The sequence below is a fragment of the Polyodon spathula genome, chromosome 3, assembly GCF_017654505.1.
Source record: "Polyodon spathula isolate WHYD16114869_AA chromosome 3, ASM1765450v1, whole genome shotgun sequence".
Taxonomy (NCBI): Eukaryota; Metazoa; Chordata; class Actinopteri; order Acipenseriformes; family Polyodontidae; genus Polyodon; species Polyodon spathula.
Genome location: NC_054536.1, coordinates 39,151,500 through 39,173,728, shown reverse-complemented (window position 1 = coordinate 39,173,728; position 22,229 = coordinate 39,151,500). Strand labels below are relative to the sequence as shown.

General features: G+C 39.3%; 1 protein-coding gene across 2 annotated transcripts in view; it reads left to right on the top strand.

The window, feature by feature from the left end:
* The window catches only part of LOC121313081 (FYVE and coiled-coil domain-containing protein 1-like), an 85,110-nt gene that overhangs the window by 4,117 nt on the left and 58,764 nt on the right, over positions 1–22,229 (top strand). For both annotated transcript variants that reach the window (XM_041245227.1, XM_041245226.1), the window contains exons 2-7: positions 12,177–12,266; positions 12,967–13,073; positions 13,553–13,678; positions 20,320–20,426; positions 20,812–20,955; positions 21,559–21,652. In XM_041245227.1, coding sequence (XP_041101161.1) covers positions 12,212–12,266; positions 12,967–13,073; positions 13,553–13,678; positions 20,320–20,426; positions 20,812–20,955; positions 21,559–21,652 — 633 coding nt within the window. In that variant the 5' untranslated portion in view covers positions 12,177–12,211. The remainder of the gene's footprint in view (positions 1–12,176; positions 12,267–12,966; positions 13,074–13,552; positions 13,679–20,319; positions 20,427–20,811; positions 20,956–21,558; positions 21,653–22,229) is intronic.

Here is a 22,229-nt window from a genome sequence, read left to right as displayed (position 1 = left end):
CTGAAAAGTACGGCAAACAGGTTGTGAGGAAAACTGTCATGACTTGTGCATGTAAACACCGCCTACGATACGATAGTAAACAACTTTCACTTTGTATTATAAGGTTTCACAATTATTTTCGGCAAATCGAGAGATCTTGCTAGGAGCACAGGATCAATGAGGAAGGCAGTGCCTGTTGTATGATGTTTTTCATCGAGTTTTCGCATAGTGTTTAGTTTGTCAGTTTTGGAAGGAAAAAAACAAGGTCAGCTATTGTACTATTGTTCACTTAGTTTGTTTTAGAGATTTCATAACTGAATCAACACATGTTAAGTGATAATATTCTTTAAAAAAAACTGAAATGCAATCGCCCTTTAAAAACCAGTTGCTAGTTACCAGTTCTGTGCGTGGATAACATTTAGATTTCATTTTGCTGTTAGGTGATTAATGGGAAATTTTACATACCACTACAATACTTACTGGATTTAAAAGTATGTACTGTATTACAGTTACTACGTGTCGTCTCTTTAGATTTGGCAAGTGGTATTTTAAGAATCATATCGTTCTGAATTAAAATTCTGCTCTTAAATATAGTACTGTGCCAACAAAACCAATGCAGTACATCTAAATAGAAGCCTACTTATTTTAAAACACAGTTCTTTCAGATATGTGTTTTTAATATTGCCCTTTTTTCATGAAGCACAAAAAAGATATAAGGGTTGGAATGGACCAAAATCAAATAATCAGATATGCGTCACACATGTTTAACTGCCACTGAAGTCAAAACTGTAGGTCGGATATGTGAGTGGACTGTAAATATGTTGGTTTTTTTTATATTTTATGCCAGTGAGAGGCATGCGTAAAATAACAGGCACAAACCGAAGTCTTAAATCAGGAAAAAATGATGATACATTAAGGGTGAGCGTGAAACTTATTATAATGAGATTTGTACATTTGCATATGAACATAGTTTAAACGAACAGTCATAACTAAACTACCACAACATGGACAGAACTTAGTTACGGGAGTGAAAATGACTTTAATACATCGCGGGTGTGTCTACGAAGTCACAGAAACCTACGAAAAGTCAAGATACGAAAGAAAAATCAGTGATACGTAGAGCCCTGAATGTGTAAAAGTAGACAAGTAGATATGGTACATGATTAAAAAAAAGTTTGTCTAGATATGGAAAATCTCTGTGGCGTGTTGTTTCTGAAAAGTATACAGTTTTGTTGTGGTTTTATATGTGAGGATGTACACCCCATCATGGAGTTCAGTTCAGACTTGCACAGTCATGTGGTACACAGAATAAGGAACCAAGAGTTACAAGAACGTCATGTGGCCACTCATAGTAAAGCACAGCTAATACACTGTATCAGGCATCAGCAGTGCTAGCAGCAAGTACAGAACTCCTATACTAAGTGTTACCTGTAGGCAGCAATCCCATCTCTTATCCCTCTGTTAAACATATTCGATTTATTTTTTTTTTACTTTGTTACTTTGAATGTGATGTGATTACACAAATATGATTGGTTTTATGTGGGGTCAAATAATGTTGGTTCCCTTTCAAATGGAATGACAACCATTACCGAATGGGAAGAGCCTCTGAACCGTCAATCACTGAGCATATGTAAAAAAGCTGCCCTATCAGGGCCCTGCTGTGAGGAGGAAGTCCCTCCCACCTCCTTCTGAAGAGGGTCGGGTCCTCACGGTAGCATATCGCCATTTTCTCTCTCACCTCAGTGAGACAGCACCTAGATTGCCTTGTGCTCTCTTTGTGCTGGAAATTGGCTTATTTGTACGGTTTTGACCTACAAATTGGATTTCTAATGGTAAGCTACATTATCACGAGTGTTTTTGAGATTGCCTTAGTCTCGCTTCGGTAGATTCTACTGATTAGAGTTTGTTTCGACCCCTCTGCAGAGATTGGCACTAAGCTTTTATTCTCTACTATTACCTTGTGTAATTTAAGTACCGTTTTCTGAGTCCTGTGAGCTATTGTGGTTCTGTAGGGTGACCCCGCGGGCTCGCGACACTGCCCTCTACGCAGATTGACTCGGGTCTAGCTACCCACCAGCTCAAGCCTACACGCCTTTCTCAATCTCGTCCTCTCCTAGCGCTTACCACGCTCTTCCTCAACGCCGACACCGATTGACTCGGCTACAACAGCTCGGCACGCGCTTTTCCTCGGCACCGACACCGGCGCCAATTGACTCTGCACCGAGCAGGCCCACCCCTGGCGCTGACTGCAACAGGTCAGCACCGACCGTGCTTCCTCGGTGCCGATCACAATAGCCCAGCACCATCCGCGCTCACTTCGGCACCGACACCGATTGGTGCGTCCACCTCGGCACTGACAATGACACTGATTACTCGGCACCAAAGCATATTGCATAGCACCAACGCCCCTGCGCCATGTCATTGTGCTCGACAGGGTCCTCCGCTGGTTTTCACCAGTGTGACCAGTTTGCTGCCAAGCTCCTGAAGCAGGATGGGCACACCACTTGTGTTCGGTGCCTCAGGCTAGACCACGCGGTCAGGGCGCTAGCGGGAGACTTGGACTGCTCTCCCTGTCAACGGTTCTCTAGCAGAACCAAACGCAGGAGGGCAGCCCTCTCCCCAGTGGATTCCCATTCCTCGGGGCAGGAAAGGATAGGATCCGTGGTCCAGGGTCCTTCACAAAGGGCCTCTGGAACCCAGCCTACCACTGTGACTAGGGAGCTCCCCAATACCCCTGGTTCACCCTCCCCTACCCCACCACAGGTGCAGAGATGTAGGCGCCCCTCTGTGGAATCGCAGTGGACATCGCAGAGGCGGCACCGCTCGAGAGGGTGCTCACCAGGAGGTAGGCGATCGCCGCGGAGGTACCGCTCTCCTTCCCCTTGTCGACACAGGCGCTCCCATTCTGAGTCGCCGAAGAAACTCCAAAGTTCTGCCGAGCGACGCTACGAGGAGCTGGCTCAGACAGTGAGAGCCCAGCAGACCATGCTGGAGACCCTGTTACAGGCTCAGGGTAGACTGCCCCCTGCTACCAGGCAGCGCCAGCGTCCCCACTCCCGCTCTCCGTCCCCAGGCCCCACCTAGACCCTGAAGCCCTGACGAGCTGTCTTTTACAGCTTAGAGTTCGGACGTGTCCGACCTCGCCACTTCGGTCGGGCAGGCCACAACGGGGGGCTCCATACCACCCCTACTGCATAGAGAGGGAGGAGGGAGGAGTTCTGGGCCCTGTTCCCCACAGATGTTCCCCAGCCTGCAGAAAAGGAGGGAAAGGGGAACCGCTTTTTGAAAAAAAAAAAAAGGGCACCCACAACATGCCCTTCCTCTTTGTCAGGACTTTCTGGAGCTGGTTCGCTCCTCAGTAGCACTGGTGTTATCTCATTTTCACCAGCAGTTAGCGCACAAACACGTTCTGGTCTGGGTGGACAACATGACAGTGGTAGACAGAGGTTTCGTACGGCGCAAGTCGACCTCTTTGCCACAGCCGGGTCCACTCATTGCCTCCTATGGTTTGCTGTTGAGAGAGATGGGGGTCCCCTGGGAGTAGACGCGCTAGCTCACCCTTGGCCACAGGGGCTGTTGTATGTGTTCCCTCCGCTACCGCTATTAGTCCTGACACTGGAGAGGATCAGGGTGGAGAGAGCCCAGGTTTTGCTGGTTGCACCCAGATGGCCAAGGTGCCCCTGGTTTGCTCTCCTCTCCAATATGTTGTTGGGCCAACTGTGGCAGCTCCCGCTCCTCAAGGACCTCCTGAGACAAGTGGATGGGTTATTGTGGCACCTGAACCCAGCCTAGCTCCAACTCTGGGTCTGGAGTTGAATGGAGACATCTATCCAGACAAGGTTTGCCAGATGCAGTAGTAGAGACACTACAGTCTGCTAGGACGTCTAGCACTAGAGCCCAGTATTCATATAAATGGAAGGTTTTTCTGGTGCTTGCTGAGGGTCACGATCCTGTAACCTGCCCTATTGAGACAATTCTAACCTTTTTACAACACCTGTTTGATGCAGGAAAATCCGCATCCACTCTGAAGGTCTACTTGGCAGCAATATCGGTGTGCCACGATAAAATTGACTTTGCGTTACCTGGGGCACACTTCCTGGCAGTGCAATTTCTTAAAGGGGCCTGGAGGCTCTGTCCTCCAAAGAAAAGCATGGTCCCTGAGTGGGATCGGGGGCTGGTGCTGGGGGTCCTTACGGGTCCCCCATTTGAACCCATGGCCTCAGTAGAGCTGCGCCCTGTTTCCCTCAAATTGTCGTTTTTATTAGCCATTACGTCTGCCAGAAGAGTAACTGAGCTTCATGCGCTGTCCATCGATGACACATGTATGGCTTTCACTGGTAATGACTCGTGGGTAACATTAAGAACGAACCCAGCCTTTTTGCCAAAGTTGGTATCCTCATTCCATATTAACCAACCAGTGGTTTTGGAAACTTTCAGACCTCCCCCACATGAGTCAGAGGAGGACCGTAGACAGCACACGCTTTGCCCTGTCTGGGCTGAGCGCTGTTACCTGGATAGGACCGCGTCCTAGAGAGTGTCCAACCATCTGTTTGTCTGCTAAGGGTTCCGCTCTAGAGGTCAAGCCCTGTCGAAGCAACGTCTAGCGCACTGGGTGTCAGATGCCATACGTTTGGCGTATGAACAGACGGACTCCCCCATGTCTGGGGACATTACGGCCCATTTTACCAGGGCCCAAGCAACTTCATGGGCTCCCTTTCATGGCGCCTTCTTGGGTGAGCTTTGCAATGCTGCTACATGGACAGGTAGTCAGACATTTGCACGTTTTTACCACCTTGATGTTGCAGGTGGCATGCATCTTAAGCATCATAAAGGCTCTGAGGCTATTGCCATGAGGCTGTACTGTTGGTAAACTGGAGCCACGACAGCTTTGGTACAGCTTCCCATTCAGTAATGGTTGTCATTCCACTTGAAAGGGAGCTTATTACCATAACCCTGGTTCCCTGAAAAGAATGACAACCATTACCATTCGAGGTCATGTCCCCAGCTGACCTTCAATTTCGAAAATGGCAATATGCTACTGTGAAGACGACCCTCTTCAGCAGAAGGTGGAAGGGACTTCCTCCTCACAGCAAGGCCTTGGTAGGGCAGCTTTTTTATATATGCTCAGCGACAGCGAGTGGGAGAAGTACAGGCGTAGAAAAGTACAGAGCAGTTTAGAAGCAGTAAGGAGAAATTGCATCTTGAATTGCTTTAATCAGAAAACAGAGGTTATTGGGGAAACACAGCAGCAGCTCAAAGTCAAACAGCCGCGTGTGTTTTTCTGATAACAAACAAGCTGAAACTCAGAGTAGCTGATTCAAATTCAGCGCCGTTCTGAGACACGGGAGAGGGGAGGAGCAAACAGCTCAGCAGAACAACGCAGTTAAACGAGGCAGTCTTCCCAGCAAGTGGAAGCGACAGCGAGTGGGAGAAGTACAGGCGTGGAAAAGTACAGAGCAGTTTAGAAGCAGTTTGAAAGCAGGTTGACGGCTGCAGAAGAAACTAAACTTAAAAAAAAAACCTCAACATGGTCTTCAAGCCAGTAATCTGTGACACCTGCTTGATGTGAGAAATCTGAGAAAACCCAGCGGAGCTAAACCAAGTGTGCGTAAAGTGCCGCGCGATCCAGGATTTGCATAAACTAGTAAGTATGCTAGAAAGGAAGAAGTGAGAAGTGAGACAACAACAGGATCTTGAGGAACTGGCACACCCACAATTCATGGAAGTCTGCATCACCCCTAACAGATTGAAAGCCACCAGGGAGATAGAAGGTCAGAACAGCTGGGTTCAGGTAGGCAGAAGCAGGGAAAAAAAGAAACTTCATCAAACACCAGAAATCAAAACAACCAACAGATTTGAGTCACTTCAGAATTTTGATGAGCAGAACCAACAACAAGAGAATGAAAGGAACAACATCCAGGAACCCATTGACAGTGGTGACCAGACAGCAAAAAGAAGGGAGGTCATGATTGTTGGGGACTGCATATTGAGAAACACAGCAAGTTCAATTCGTAGTTTGGACCCCCTTACTACAACAGTGTGCTGCCTTCCGGGAGCCTCGGTCAAGCACATCACTGAGAGCGTGGACAAATCCCTGCAAAACAAATTCAGAGAGCTAGGAAGGAAATTAAAAGAAAAAACCAAAACTGTGGTATTTTCTGGTATACTACTGGCACCTTGCAAAGGACCATATGGACAGCTGGAAATAATTAATCAAAACACATGGCTGAAGACGTGGTGCACACGGGAAGGCTTCACCTATGTTGATCATTGGACCACATTCTGCAAACGCAAGTCAAAGGAAGTTAGAAAGGCCAAGAGAGAAATAGAAATGAACATTGCTAAGGGAGCTAAAACCAATTCCAAAATGTTTTTCCAATATTACAACAGCAAGAAAACATTCAAAGAGGAGGTTAAATGTCTAAGAGATACAAATGGCAAAATCGTAGATGAAAAAAAAATAGCAAATATATTAAATGATTATTTTTCACAAGTTTTTACAAAGGAAGATACGGACAACATGCCCCACATCATCCAGTTCCTATCCAGTTTTAAATAACTTTAGCATAACTGAGGCAGAAGTGTTAAAGGGACTAGGAGCTCTTAAAATAAACAAATCCCCTGGGCCAGATGAGATCCTCCCAGTAGTACTCAAAGAAATGAAAGAAGTAATTTACAAACCGCTAACCAAGATCATGCAGCAGTCTCTTGACACAGGGGTGGTACTGACAGACTGGAAAATTGCAAACATAATACCGATCCACAAAAAGGGAAACAAAACTGAACCAGGTAACTACAGACCAGTAAGCCTGACTTCTGTTATATGCAAACTTATGGAAACTATAATAAGATCCAAAATGGAAAATTACCTATATGGTAATAGGGTCCTGGGAGACAGCCAACATGGTTTTAGGAAAGGGAGATCGTGTCTAACTAACTTGCTTGATTTTTTTTGAGAATGCAACATTGTGACGAAGTGCCCGCCCCTGTGTGTATTTTCTATTATATGTTGCGTGAGGTGTGTTAAATGTATATTGTCATTGGTACATGGGATATAAACGAGTCTGTGTAACACAAGTGTTTAAAAATGTATATTTGTATTTAGGCACGGGATTGTACATCACTTCACGTACATTTAAAGTAGTTAATATGTGAGCACGAGGTTGCACATAATTAATTCACATGCTGGGATTCAAGTGAATAATTAATTAGTTATTCAATCCCAGCAGAACAGTATATATGGATACACATTTTACTCACTTGCTGTTGGGTGTTCGGTGAGTGGAGAACGGGAGAGAGAGGAGGATAAAGAGTTAGATATATCAATTGCTATTACGTGCTGGTGGGACCAGCATGATGCTTGTTTATTTAAAACTCACCTTGTTTGTTAGTGTGTCGATCTGCTCACCGTATTTTTGTTTAGTATTAGTCCGTTTTTGTTTGTCTATTTATTTTGGCTACCAGTGCCGGGTCCTGTTTCTGTTTGTTTGTTCAACCCTTTTATTTTACAATAAACCAGCGCAAGCAAGAGCCATCATCATTTCATTTCATCCGTCCTGTTTTGTGTATTCATTTCCTGGTTCTGACGCTGCCCACTTCGGCCGTCTCTGTGACAAACATCAATAATGGATAATTGCAAAGCATATGACATGATTTATTTAGATCTCCAGAAAGCTTTTGACAAAGTCCCGCACAAAAGATTAATTCTCAAACTGAACGCAGTTGGGATTCAAGGAAACACATGTACATGGATGAGGGAGTGGTTAACATGTAGAAAACAGAAAGTACTGATTAGAGGAAAAACCTCAGAATGGAGTGTGGTAACCAGCGGTGTACCACAGGGATCAGTATTAGGTCCTCTGCTATTCCTAATCTACATTAATGATTTAGATTCTGGTATAGTAAGCAAACTTGTTAAATTTGCAGACAACACAAAAGTAGGAGGAGTGGCAAACACTGGTGCAGCAGCAAAGGTCATTCACAATGATCTAGACAAGATTCAGAACTGGGCAGACACATGGCAAATGACATTTAATAGAGAAAAGTGTAAGGTACTGCACGCAGGAAATAAAAATGTACATTATAAATATCATATGGGAGATACTGAAATTGGAGAAGAAATCTATGAAAAAGACCTAGGAGTTTTTGTTGACTCAGAAATGTCTTCATCTAGACAATGTGGGGAAGCTATAAAAAAAGGCTAACAAGATGCTCGGATACATTGTGAAAAGTGTTGAATTTAAATCAAGGGAAATAATGTTAAAACTGTACAATGCACTAGTAAGACCTCTTCTTGAATATTGTGTGCAGTTCTGGTCACCTCGCTATAAAAAAGATTTTGCTGCTCTAGAAAGAGTACAAAGAAGAGCGACCAGAATTATTCCAGGCTTAAAAGGCATGTCATATGCAGACAGGCTAAAAGAATTGAATCTGTTCAGTCTTGAACAAAGAAGACTACGTGGCGACCTAATTCAAGCATTCAAAATTCTAAAAGGTATTGACAATGTCGGCCCAAGGGACTTTTTTAGCCTGAAAAAAGAAACAAGGACCAGGGGTCACAAATGGAGTTTAGACAAAGGGGAATTCAGAACAGAAAATGGGAGGCACTTTTTTACACAGAGAATTGTGAGGGTCTGGAATCAACTCCCCAGTAATGTTGTTGAAGCTGACACCCTGGGATCCTTCAAGAAGCTGCTTGATGAGATTTTGGGATCAATAAGCTACTAACAACCAAACGAGCAAGATGGGCCGAATGGCCTCCTCTCGTTTGTAAACTTTCTTATGTTCTTATGTTCTTATTGATTGATGGGTCGGAGAGGCTCTTCCCATTCGGTAATGGTTGTCGTTCTTTTCAGGGAACGAAGGTTATGGTAATAACGTTTTATTACTTGTCACCAACATGTGAACTATTTCGTAACCCTAACCCAACTGTCATAAACTGGTTAAAGTAATACAAATGTATTACTGTATATGATTGATGGCCATTTGGGGAAATTACAAACTAAGCAACAGCCGCGAAACACCAATATGATGTGTCAAAGCATCTGTGGTATTGTTATGACAAGTAACATTGGTTTACTACGCACACATTTAAAATGTGGTTTTGTGTTTTTGTTTTTGTAAGGAGTTGAAACTACTGTAGAAAGAAGAGGCCAGATAATTTGAAGCTTTCTTATTAATAATTTGCTGTGGAAAAGCGCCTTGCAATTCTGAATTACTGCAATAGAAAAAGTATAGAATTTGTTTAATTCTCAAAAACCTAAATTTACCTTATTTGTATAAATTTTCAAATAATTTACTTTTTTCATACCTGTTAATAACAGTTTTTACAGTAAATGCAATTTACTTCAAGCAAGCCTCTGAGTTAAGAGAATCAGAGTAACAACATGTTATTTTACTTCTGTGTCTTTGGAAGGTACACCTTACAACTGGCAAAGCAGCATGCTGCACTTAAGAGAACATGATCAGCCTGTCCTTCCTGACTACTGACTTATTTTCAACTTTTGATAGAAGCAAGAAGTGCTTTCCCTACCCAGATTAATTTGAGTTTAATATATATATATATATATATATATATATATATATATATATATATATATATATATATATTTATTTGGATAATTTAATATTTTTGTTAAAACTTAAGGGACTGAAATAAATATTCAGAGGCACACCTGTTGCTGTAGTGTATGTAACTGTCTAGTTTCATATTACATTTACTTTTGCAATGAAAGGACAGCTTGTTCTTGATTATGTTTAAGGTGAATGGGAAGCAGAAGTTTAAAAGAATAAGGAATCTGAATAGGTTGCTTTGACAGGGGGAAAAAGTACCTGAAACCTTATTATGCACTGTGTAATAATGACCCCAGTTGGCTGGTCTGAGTTACAAACTAGAGACTGTTTTGAATTTGATTCTTGTTTATAACCTGGTAAACATTTATGTTAACCAGTTAATAATCAAGCTAACAGACTGTTTCCAAATATAAAATTGCTAATTTTTATATTTAATTTTATCAATTAGGACTAGCATTAAACTTAACTCCAATATATTGCGACAATATACATTGGAATGCAAAATTTAATTTAACTTAACATTTAAGATTCTTAAGTACTGCCAGTATGAACAGTTATAAGGGGCATTGTAACAGGGGAGGTACTATATCCCATATATTAGAATGTAAGGGCAACATGGATGAATTTAGTTTTCAACAGGGGACTAGGTTGTACTACGGGAATACAACTAGTGGGAGCCCACTGATGGGTAAATAATTGGGAGGGTTCCCCAACTAAATTAGTCTTTGTTAAGCTTCTATTATTGGGTCATTTTACTGTCACTTTAGGCTGAGTATGAAGTGGTTAGTGAGGTGGCAGATATGATTACATTTGCACAGGGTTTGAGCACAAAGTGACCATATTCATTGTGTTCAGCTTATTTGTCACAGTGTGTAAATGGTATATACCATTCCCTTGGCTGCACAGATTCAGTTAGTTTTTTTGGTTTTAAACATTTGTTTTGGCTGTGCACATCAAATGATCCTAAGTGACTTTCTTCCCTATTGAATCAGTGCTCTACTGTGGTTCTTGCTTTATGGATGGTTGTGTAGTTATCTTGGAGGAACCCATCACCACCGGGATAAAAATAGTTCACCGTGGATAAACACGACCAGGTCACACGGCTGTCCACATACCAGCAGAAGTAATATGCCTTCCTATCGTTGCCTCAGCTATGCAATAGAAGGCATTCACTGTGGAACAGAGTCATTGCACCACATCATACTTTTCTGTGTGATGGGTCTTGTTACTGTAACTTCCTGGACATTTGTCCTGCTGATACTGCACCCTGTCAGTCCATTGCTCATGTAGGGCTTCCCAGTCCTGGTCCTGGGGGACCCCTGTGTCTGCTGGTTTTCATTCCAACTGAGTTCTCAATTACTTCATCAAAACCTGCATTGAACTAATAATGTGCTTAATTAGACCTTTTTAATTGTTCATAGCTCCTAAAAAGATGCAGATTTCAAGTTACTTGTAAAATTGTACAGTTAACTTGAAATCTCCAACTGTTTAAAAGCTGAAAACAATTAAAAAGGTCTTATTAAGCTAATAAATAGTTCAATTAAGGGTTCAATTAAGTAACTGAGAACTCAGTTAGAATGAAAACCAGCAGACACATGGGTCCCCCAGGACCAGGACTGGGAAACCCTGACCTAGCGGGTGTTTTTATTTGAAAAGGATTGCAGACAGTGAGGTTCAATTTGTCTGTCATATTGTTCCTGCTGATGCATGCCAGTTTCTTCTGGTGAACAAACAAGCATCGTGGATGCAATTTAGTCACTAAAGAAAGGTCCTGACATATCAATCAGGGATTGTTCTGTGGAAAAGATTGATGGCTACTACTGTATGATTAGACAGTAGGGATGGAAATAATACTCCTACTGCATAGCAGTTTCACCCATTCCAGGTTTTAATATGAGCTTGATTAGCCATAGTGCATAGGTAATAATCTCAAGTTTGTCTTATTAAACTCGTAGCAAAACCAGGATCAAACTGCTACGCAATGGGAGCCTTGTTTCAATTCTTGGATTGTGTGGCAGGCTGGCGAGTGGATAGAGGCCCAGAGACAGTCTGCAGTTCAAAAAAATAACAATTTTATTATAAATAAACAAAAATAAAGTGCACAAGGGCAAAATAACAGATACTCAAACACAAATAAAGCAAAAACAAAACTCACAAAAATAAAATTTCCAGGCTGGGCAATGCCTTCACTGGATTTAGAAAATTCAAAAAACCACAAAACAAACACCAACCTGCTTCCTCAGCTCCCTTTTCCAAATGAGAAGCAGAGGCCTCCTTTTATATCAGGTGGCTGGGCGCTGATTGATCGTTAATCAACCTAATCAACTAATCAACCCCAGCCACCTGAACATAATAAACCCAGGCAGGTAGGGGAAGTTAACCCCATCCCTGCCAATTTAAAGGGCAGAGCTTTGCTCTGCCACAGATTGGTAGAGTACTTCAACTGTTATTGCTTTTAAGGTACATTTTTGATAAACAGTGTTTCAATGTATTTGTTATATCAGAGATGTTTTTGTTACAATACATTAGTTACAGTTGCAATTGCAGAATCAGGTAAATGTTATAGTCTATTTTTCTGCTGTTTTGTTGCTGATGTGCTGAACACCTCTGTTTTTCTGATTCAGCACTTCAGCACCTTGTGAATGTATGAACTTGGACGATGGCTGTGTCAGTGGGAGAAAACCAGCTACAGAGGATTATCAGAGATCTGCATGGTATAGTGTTACTCCCAGATTAAACTTCCCTGTCAGTACTGTTTCACATTTGTAAAAAATGTTTTTGTCTGGGTACAGAGCAGTGCACTAGACTGTTTCTAACCTCTATTGGGTAAAGATCTCAACCTCTTCTTGTCATAAAAGCTCTGACTTCACTAAGAGCTCCATTTCTTTCTGCCAACTGTCAGTATACAATTACATAAAGTCTCAGTTTGTGGTAATCATGTGCAGCTTTGTAGTTCTTGGCAATTCGTCACAGTGGCTTTCTATAAGAATCTGAGATGTCTTTCTTAGGCAATCATTTTTGGAGCACATAAATCTAAGAACCACTAGACTTACTGTATTGTAAAATGTAAAACTTTTTCAGAGTTTTTGGTAACAAGTGGTAATAGCTTCAAAATTTGTTTTGACTAAATATACCACTTTCAAACGTATACATTTGTTTTATTTTTAAATGTATGTTCTGTGTTGCTCAGTTAAGTGATGTTGTAAATATGCAAACAGTTATTATTATAATTGTTCTTTATCAGCACAGCACATAACATGTGTGTGTGTGTGTGTGTTTTTAAATGTAACCATTTGCTTTATTTATGAAATGTACACTTTCCACTGATCACTATGGTAGAATCCTAATATTTCCAAAAGACAATTCACCTGGCTCAGCTGATGCTCCTTGCCTTTCTTGCCTTTTGCTTTCAAGACGCAGTTTCAGAACTGAGTAAGGAATATACAGAAAATGGGGAACCAATCACTGATGACAGCACAAGTCTACACAAGTTCTCATACAAATTGGAATACCTATTGCAAGTATGTTTATTTTATACAAAATGTATTTTCTGTCATTTAAATGATGATTTGAGTAGTTACTGTAGAATATAAAAAAGAGATTTTGGAGTCACTCATATATTTATTTGTTTGTATTTTCCTTGACATATTTGGTTTATTTATAGTTAGGATATGTGAACATTAAACTGTACATTTGTGTGTGGGACAGGTAACAAAATAATGAGGAGCACTGTACGTAATAATTGAGATGGTTAGTAGAACTAACCAAAAATTCTGTAATTTTGAGATATTTCAAGATATCCCAGAGCTAGAGGAGCGCTAATGGAGCATCCAAAGTTAAATCTGGAATGCTAGGTAGCCAAGTGGGTTATAAAAAATACTGTATGTTCCCGCACGTAACTCCTTTTTAATAAAAGTGAGATTTACATTTTTATTCAGGATCCCTTCAATATGGTACAACTAAGTATAAAACCTATTTATTGTAATTTTTATATTTCCAGTTTGACCAGAAGGAAAAAATAACATTTTTGGGTACAAGGAAAGACTACTGGGATTACTGCTATGACTGTCTGGCCAAGATAAAAGGAGCTAATGAGGGAATCCGCTTTGTAAAGTCTATTCAAGAGGTAAGGAGATCTGATGAATGAATAGCATGTAATCAAACATATGACCGATCAGGGAAGGTAAAAAACAAAAACAGTGGAGTTTTACCATTTCTGCTGGTAAATGGAAGTGTTTTTTTAACACCTGCAAACTAAGTAGGTAAGCAAATAATTTCTTATTCGCTTTTATCTTTAAACAATAAACCCTTGGTATAACACATCATCAAAAATATCTATTTAAAGGGGATGACCTTCTAGTAGTACATAGCTTGTTTATTAAATACTGTAACATATAGAAAATAGAAGTAGCATTACAATTGCTGTTTAGATAAGTTGCATTAGTTACGGTTTATAGTACTGGTTTTTAACTGATTTTCTGTTCAATAGTCTGTAAGAACATAACCATATTCATACACTAGTACATACTTTCTAACCAACCAGACTCCCTGTTGTAGGGGATTGTATCAATCTAAGGGAAGTAATCCAAGTTGCAAAGAAAAAAAAAAAAACATTCCATCACAGTAGTGAGCAATGTTAAGTAAAAGGAAAATGTCAAACTTTTTCAACTACTTCAAAAACTTTATTTATCGCAACATGAACTATATTGTGCAAATGCATCACTTACATGTGTGTGTCACTTGCTGTATGAGTGATTTATACAAATAAAAAAGTTATTTATCTGTGTCTAAATAGAAATATGAGAGTACCCGGACCTACGCATAACTTGTAAGCATACATTTGCCAACAAATCAGTGTCTTGCTTTTTTAAATGTTTATATCAAAACAACGACTTTAAAGCATTTTCGTTATTTGCGATGAACATAACCTTAACCACTAAGCAGCTGTGGCAGAGTGGTTGCAGTGTACAGGTGTGGTGACATCACGGAGCAGGAAGAAGTAACACAAAGCAAACAAATGTTGGCCCTCCTCCCTGTTCAGCCAATCTGCAGCTCTTTTGTATTCTGGCCGAGGGGTTAACTAGCTAGTTATTATCTTATTACCCCTCAGCCAGAGTCAAGTAATGATGCGTGACTGTCAGCTAACTGAATACTCAGTAGCTGATCAGTCACGCATCTTCACGAGGTTCTAAAAACACACAAAACAGTAACTCATAATGGTGGCGGCTTTCGTCCGTGCTGCAACAGTAATAATATAATAAATTAATAATAATACAATAAATCATAATAATAACACAATAATTAATAATAATAATAATAATAATACAAGGGGGCAGGACACTCCACCACAGCAGCATACAGTATTAATCCAATAGTGTAACTACCCTGCAAAATAATACAATTTCAAATGTGTACTAGTTTTATTGCAGAAAGGGTCTTCATAATATGACATACTCAACACTCATTTCTAAACTTGTCCAGCAGCACAACTATGCTACGTTCTGCCCCCTGTGGCTCATGTAAAAATACATATTCCTATATATTTTGCAAATTTTAATATACATTTTTCTGTAGTTTCAATGGTAAAGTTAGGATACATAATAAAGGATCAAGCAACACCAAGGCGAGGGTTAGTCAATGGAATAATAGGTAGTGTCCGACAACAATGAAAGGTAATTTGCAAAATAAGGGGAGATGCCAATAGCAATAACAAGGAAGCACAAAGTAAGTGCAAGATAGACATTTTGTTTAATTTAAATGGAAATTACATTGGCTGTATCTTTCATTTATATGTCCACCTTTTTCACACGGAATAGGTTGCCCTTCAGTCAGTCAAAGCAAAAACAATTACACTACAAACATAAAGTAAACATAGGCTGATTTTTTTCATAAAAATAGTGTATTTTTTAAAAAGGTCATGCAGCACTAATTTGGACCAATATGGTTATATCATTTTCTCTGTGCAGTGCTACCGGTAGGTGGCTATATGTAAGTTAAAACAGAGTTCAATTTTATGAAGGACAAAACTGACATTTGATAAGTAAAAAGGTGTCTTTCTGGCATTTCTTTTTTAAAATTTGAGCTGATTAAATTGGATTCTACTTAATTAAAAATAGGATAACTAATTAATAACATAAACACATTTTTCAAACAAATATTACCACTGATTGTAGTATAACTAAAATACTTATTTCGACTAGGGAGTCTTTCTCAATCACTCTGATTGCATTGGCTGACATGCCTTCGTCAGTATTGCACAGATTTGCCAAAAGGTTTGTCTAAGTGGCTTATATTTGCCAGTTACACCTTCCTCTATCAAATGTTAGCACAATTGGAATGATATTCTTGCCGGTGGATGGTGTTTGCACATTTAAAGGATGCCACCTTTTATTTAAAACAGTTTTCTATGGAGAAATACAAATATATTCCACAACTGTGCATAAAACAGGCATTTGGAAAAAAAACCTCAGCATTACAGTTTTCTATTAGAACCACCATTTAAAGTCTGACAACAGCTCTGACACATTCTGTTCTTTTGAAATGTTCTACCCATTCATACTAAGAAGTTTGTTGCGCTCAGAAGCGAAATGAAAAGGGAAGCTAACAACACCCTGAGCCTCTTTCAGTGGGAATGTCCAGTTCATAATTTCTCAGCTGAGGAAGAGGGCTTCACAAAAGAAATGGCGTGAAATAATCTATTGTACATTGGTGATGTTTATACCAGTCAGGGCAGCTAGGCGTTTCAGTTCTGTACAGTTGAACTGCTTGAACTTTTTTTTTTTTTTTGCTTAAACCTTTTATTTACTTATTCATAACTGTATTTTTTTACACAACGGTGTAATTATTCTAGCATAGTCTTTCTTGGCCAGTCCATTGTATTGGCCAGTCTGCACAGCACAGTTGACTGGATTTCAATAATGTATTGTAATATTAACATTGTAGATGCACTGGTGGTCAAGTGGTTAAACACTTAACATGCACTGTAACTTGTAAATACAGTGTTTGCATGTATTGTTGGTTTGTAGTATACCTTGCAAGAAGGAAGTTTTTTAATACAATTTAAGTAATACTTAGGGGTAGATGTACTAAGATGGGTCAGTCATAGCGTAGACATACAGCAATTTGCATTTTGGTTACGACAATTCGCAAAGGGCACATTTTGTCGTATGTACTAAAAAAATATATGTTAATGAAGAGAGCCGAAATATACTAATTTAAATATTATTTGCGCCATCTTAGTGAGATCTCTAGCGATAGTTGTGCGACATTTTTTCAAGTAAAATAGTGGCAGTTGAGTTGTGGTGTGCTGCAGCAGAGGGTGCCCGAAGGATAGCCTCTATACATGCAAGGGTGCAAGAATCAAAATAACATTGTTTTTGTTAAATGTAAACATCACCTGTACAATGCATTCTGTTCCGTCTTCATTTTACCTATTTTAAATATATATATATATATATATATATATATATATATATATATATATATATATATATATATATATATATATACACATACAGCTCTGGAAAAAATTAAGAGACCACTGCAAAATTATCAGTTTCTCTGGTTTTTCTATTTATAGGTATGTGTTTGGGTAAAATGAACATTTTTGTTTTATTCTATAAACTACTGACAACATTTCTCCCAAATTCCAAATAAAAATATTGTCATTTAGAGCATTTATTTGCAGAAAATGACAACTGGTCAAAATAACAAAAAAGATGCAGTGTTGTCAGACCTCGAATAATGCAAAGAAAATAAGTTCATATTCATTTTTAAACAACACAATACTAATGTTTTAACTTAGGAAGAGTTCAGAAATCAATATTTGGTGGAATAACCCTGATTTTCAATCACAGCTTTCATGCGTCTTGGCATGCTCTCCACCAGTCTTTCACATTGATGTTGGGTGACTTTATGCCACTCCTGGCGCAAAAATTCAAGCAGCTCGGCTTTGTTTGATGGCTTGTGACCATCCATCTTCCTCTTGATCACATTCCAGAGGTTTTCAGTGGGGTTCAGGTCTGGAGATTGGGCTGGCCATGACAGGGTCTTGATCTGGTGGTCCTCCATCCACACCTTGATTGACCTGGCTGTGTGGCATGGAGCATTGTCCTGCTGGAAAAACCAATCCTCAGAGTTGAGGAACATTGTCAGAGCAGAAGGAAGCAAGTTTTCTTCCAGGACAACCTTGTACTTGGCTTGATTCATGCGCCCTTCACAAAGACAAATCTGCCCGATTCAAACCTTGCTGAAACACCCCCAGATCATCACCGATCCTCCACCACATTTCACAGTGGGTGCGAGACACTGTGGCTTGTAGGCCTCTCCAGGTCTCCGTCTAACCATTAGATGACCAGGTGTTGGGCAAAGCTGAAAATTGGACTCATCAGAGAAGATGACCTTACTCCAGTCCTCTATGGTCCAATCCTTATGGTCTTTTGCAAACCTCAGCCTGGCTCTTCTTTGCTTCTCATTGATTAAGGGCTTTTTTCTAGCTTTGCACGACTTCAGCCCTGCCCCTAGGAGCCTGTTTCGAACCGTCCTCACCATGCACTTCACCCCAGCTGCCGTTTGCCATTCTTTTTGTAGGTCACTTGATGTCATCCTACCGTTGCTGAGTGACATTCGAATGAGTTGGCGGTCATCCCGGTCAGTGGAGAGTCGTTTTCGCCCTCTGCCGGTCTGTAGCTTTGTTGTCCCCAATGTGTGCTGCTTGATCTTGTTCTTATGAACCGCCGTCTTTGAAATTTTAAGGATGGAAGCAACCCGACGCTCACTGCATCCCTCTGCCAGTAAAGCCAGAATCCCTTCTTTTCCTCACTCATAACTTTCCTTTTCAACTCTTTGGGCATGGTCAATAGTTATTTTTTTGATTCAAATTACTTTTGAGGTAGTACTAGCACTGTTTTGCCATCCAGCTGGTCCTATTGCAAGAGGATAGTGATGACCACAGGAGAGGTTTTTATATTTGGTTCAGGTGATCCCCTAATCAGTACCTCATTCAGTAGAATGAGGTGTGCCTGTGTTGGAATTCAACAGACACTGGAATGGAATGGCTGCCATACATGTAGAGATGCTGATTTAAGAAACATTTGCAGTGGTCTCTTAATTTTTTCCAGAGCTGTGTGTGTGTGTGTGTATGTATATATATATATATATATATATATATATATATATATATATATATATATATATATATATATATATATATATATATATATAATATAAAGGCGGTTTAATCCCATCAGATTCTATAGTGGGGCCCCAACCTTCACCCCCAAAAAGCTTTTCATAATCATACAGTAGCCCCTCGCTAAACCGGACACGTTTGTCCAATCCAACACAAGAAGGTGTCGGGTTTAAAAACAATACAATAAAATCGCACACACATACATTTACAGTTCTCGGTGTATTTTAAATATAAATCATAGCGCAAAATAACTCTAATGTGTTTTGTGTAGGCTACACATTACATTATTTAAAAATATAACTCTGTAGAGTGGGCCTATAAAGTACACAGTACAGTAGTAAAATCAAATGAATACCTAGCACACTTTCTTTTTACTTTAGCCTACCGGTAACACAAAATAAATCATGCTGCTGCATTGTACACATTGGTGTACAATGTGAATAAAAGATTATATGAAATTGAAACTAAATAATTTTTTTTTTATTTATTTTAATTATTATTATTATTTTTAACTTGGTCTAGTAGCCTAGACAATTAACACACAATAGATCATGGTCCTATACAGAATGAGCTGGAAGGGTTAGTGGCACGTGTGTGCAGTCTATTGCTCCCAACACGCTGGGAAAACCAGAAATGTCATAGAAATTTGTTATCAAGGCTTGTAAGTACACCCTGACTTTAGTGAAAATTAGGTATTTAGGGTGTTCATCTCAAAAATACATTGAGCACAACTGGCAACACACAAGAAAAAGCGGGCTGGGAAATGCCAGCAACAATTGCGACTGTTTAAAACATGCTTTCAAAAGTTCTTAACAGATGGATGCAATTGTAAGTCACAGTTGCCTGCAGCTTTAGTGCATCTCATTACAATATTTTTGATCACTAATTTGCACTGTCTCTATCCTGTTTAAGAACTGCGCTGCAAAGCAAATGTTGCGCTTGTTTAACACATTTCACGCCTCACTTCCGACTGGTTTGCATGTGGTTTACAATGATTGCGACAGATGCAACACTTTAGTACACTACCCCTTAATTTCTTAGTTGCTTGGAAACTTAGTTTGTGCTTTTTCATGGGGGAAGTGAGAGATGCTGAGTATAGTGAAACAAAACTGGCTTGGAAAACTACCATAAATGGAAGTGTGAATCAACAATAAGCTGCACAGTTACAACAAACAGAGATGAGCTATATTTATACAGCCTATGTATGTGTCCTAAAGTTGCTTTACAGAATTAAATATTAGGCCAACGCTAAGTCTATAATAAAGCAAGCAATACCACCTTCCACATCTAAATAAATAATTGAAATAATTTTATGAGTGTGTAAAAGAAAATATAAAAAAACCCTGCATATTACAAAAAAGTGTTATTTGTTTTTGATTTAATAAAATCCAAATTCACTGTTACAATGTAAAGATAATTGCAATGTTTCTGTTAATCTGAATTGTCTGCATACGATTTTACAGAGGGGTTTCTCATTTGCAGACTGATAGACGAAACAAAGTGGTAGGTTTGTTGTTGAAACAAATATTTTAAACTGGTTGTAAATGTCTTCATTTTGTTTGTTCCTTGGTCTAAAGCTGAAAACGTCTCTTGGTAAAGGAAGGGCCTTTATTCGGTATTCTCTTGTACATCAGCGACTGGCTGACACCCTTCAGCAGTGTCTGATCAATGTAAAGGTCACAAGGTAAGACAAAGACAGAGCACTTTAAAAAAAGCTTCGTTCTGAATTAATACATGAAGTTAACTGATGTAGCCTGTGCGAGTTGACTTTCAGCTATATACCGTACAGATTTAATCTAACGTGGAAGCTTTTTAGTATCTACTGTATATTACAACGTTAAAAAACGAAAAACTTGTAACTTAAAATATTACATTATGTCAAAGGAGGACTTGATTATAGTTTAGTGCCTTTGGTTGACATTATTTAATAGATGTTGGGTAAAACTTTTCTAATTCATATACTGAGAGGATGCAGAACTTTTTTTTACAATGTTGCAAGTCAGTTGTCATTTCAAAAAAATAGTTATATTGGTTATGCAAGTGTTCTTGTGTATGTTGCTTTCCTCCAGTGACTGGTATTATGCACGAAGCCCGTTACTGAAACCTCACCTGAACGCTGACATAATTAACCACCTGTACGAATTGAATGAAGTGCAGTTTGACATAGCTTCGAGGGGTCATGACCTAGATGCTGCTTGGCCAACATTTGCAAGGTAAGGTAATATATATTCTTTCAGCCTTTAACATTAGACATTGCAGTAAGCCCATTGAATATCAGTAACCTGTCTTAGTCCAATATGGATTTATTTATTTATTTATTTATTTATTTATCTATGCATGTATTTATCTATTTATTGGCAGTGATTTATTCAGGACACCCATTCAATTGCAAGCCCCTTGTTCACAGAGACATCCTGATGGCAATAACCAGAGATGTTTCAAAGTATAACGTTGAAAGTTTAGAAAAATAAACTTAAGATAAAAAGCCATTTCAGAAGTGCAGTTCACACAGACTTATACAAAATATGCCGATCTGCAGAGTTTGTGGAAGCTTTAGTGGTTATTGCTAATAAATAAATAAATAAATAAGGTGTCTAAGCTTTGAATCTGCATAGACAGCCAATGATGCTGAACTGTGTAGAGGGCCTCAAGTTGCAGAGTGACTTTAATTGTATTTGACTTACAGGTAGACACAGTCTTTAGTCACCAGTGTTTCCCCCTTCCATGAGTGCAGAACTACATTTAATATAAACTTGAGACACTAAATGCAATATACTGTAGAAGAGGAAGTCTTGATAACATGTTATGCCTTGTAGGAGGACACTGGGACTGGTCAATTCTCCAGCCCATTTCTGGAAACCTCCCAGTCGCAGTTCCAGCATAAATAGCTTGGTTAGCAGTTATTCACAGGTAAACGTGTGGTTACATATTACAAAAATATCTACACAGTGAAGTTGCAAATAACATTAACAATTAAAAATGTTGTTCAAGTAACAACTGTTGGAAAATTGTGATTGTTAATGAAATGATTGTTTCTCTAGATTTTACTGTAGGCTTGTACTGAATTTAATTAACTTTATATAAATGTCAGAAAAGGACATGTTGTTTGGTGTAAGTTACTGGTGCAGTGGTTGATCAAGCTCTACAAGATGATTAATAAGTGTGCCTTGGAAAAAAAAAGAAAAAAAACAAAACAGGAACCTGCAACTTATATCGTGATAAATAATGTTTCAGCAATTGTTCTGTTCTGTATGTGGCAGAATTTTGGTGGTGTTCGGTTTTTTTTTTTTTTTGGGGGGGGGGGGGGGGGGGGGTTACAAAGGGAAGGTTGCAACCTTATAAATGTATTGTACACACTATTTTAACTGCATACAGGTGCAAGTTATTTTATTTATTAACAGTACATTATTTTTTGTCCTTATGTGTTTTTTTTTTTTTTTAATCATTTTATGGTTTTTATTGGTATTCAAAGTCAATCTATTAAAAC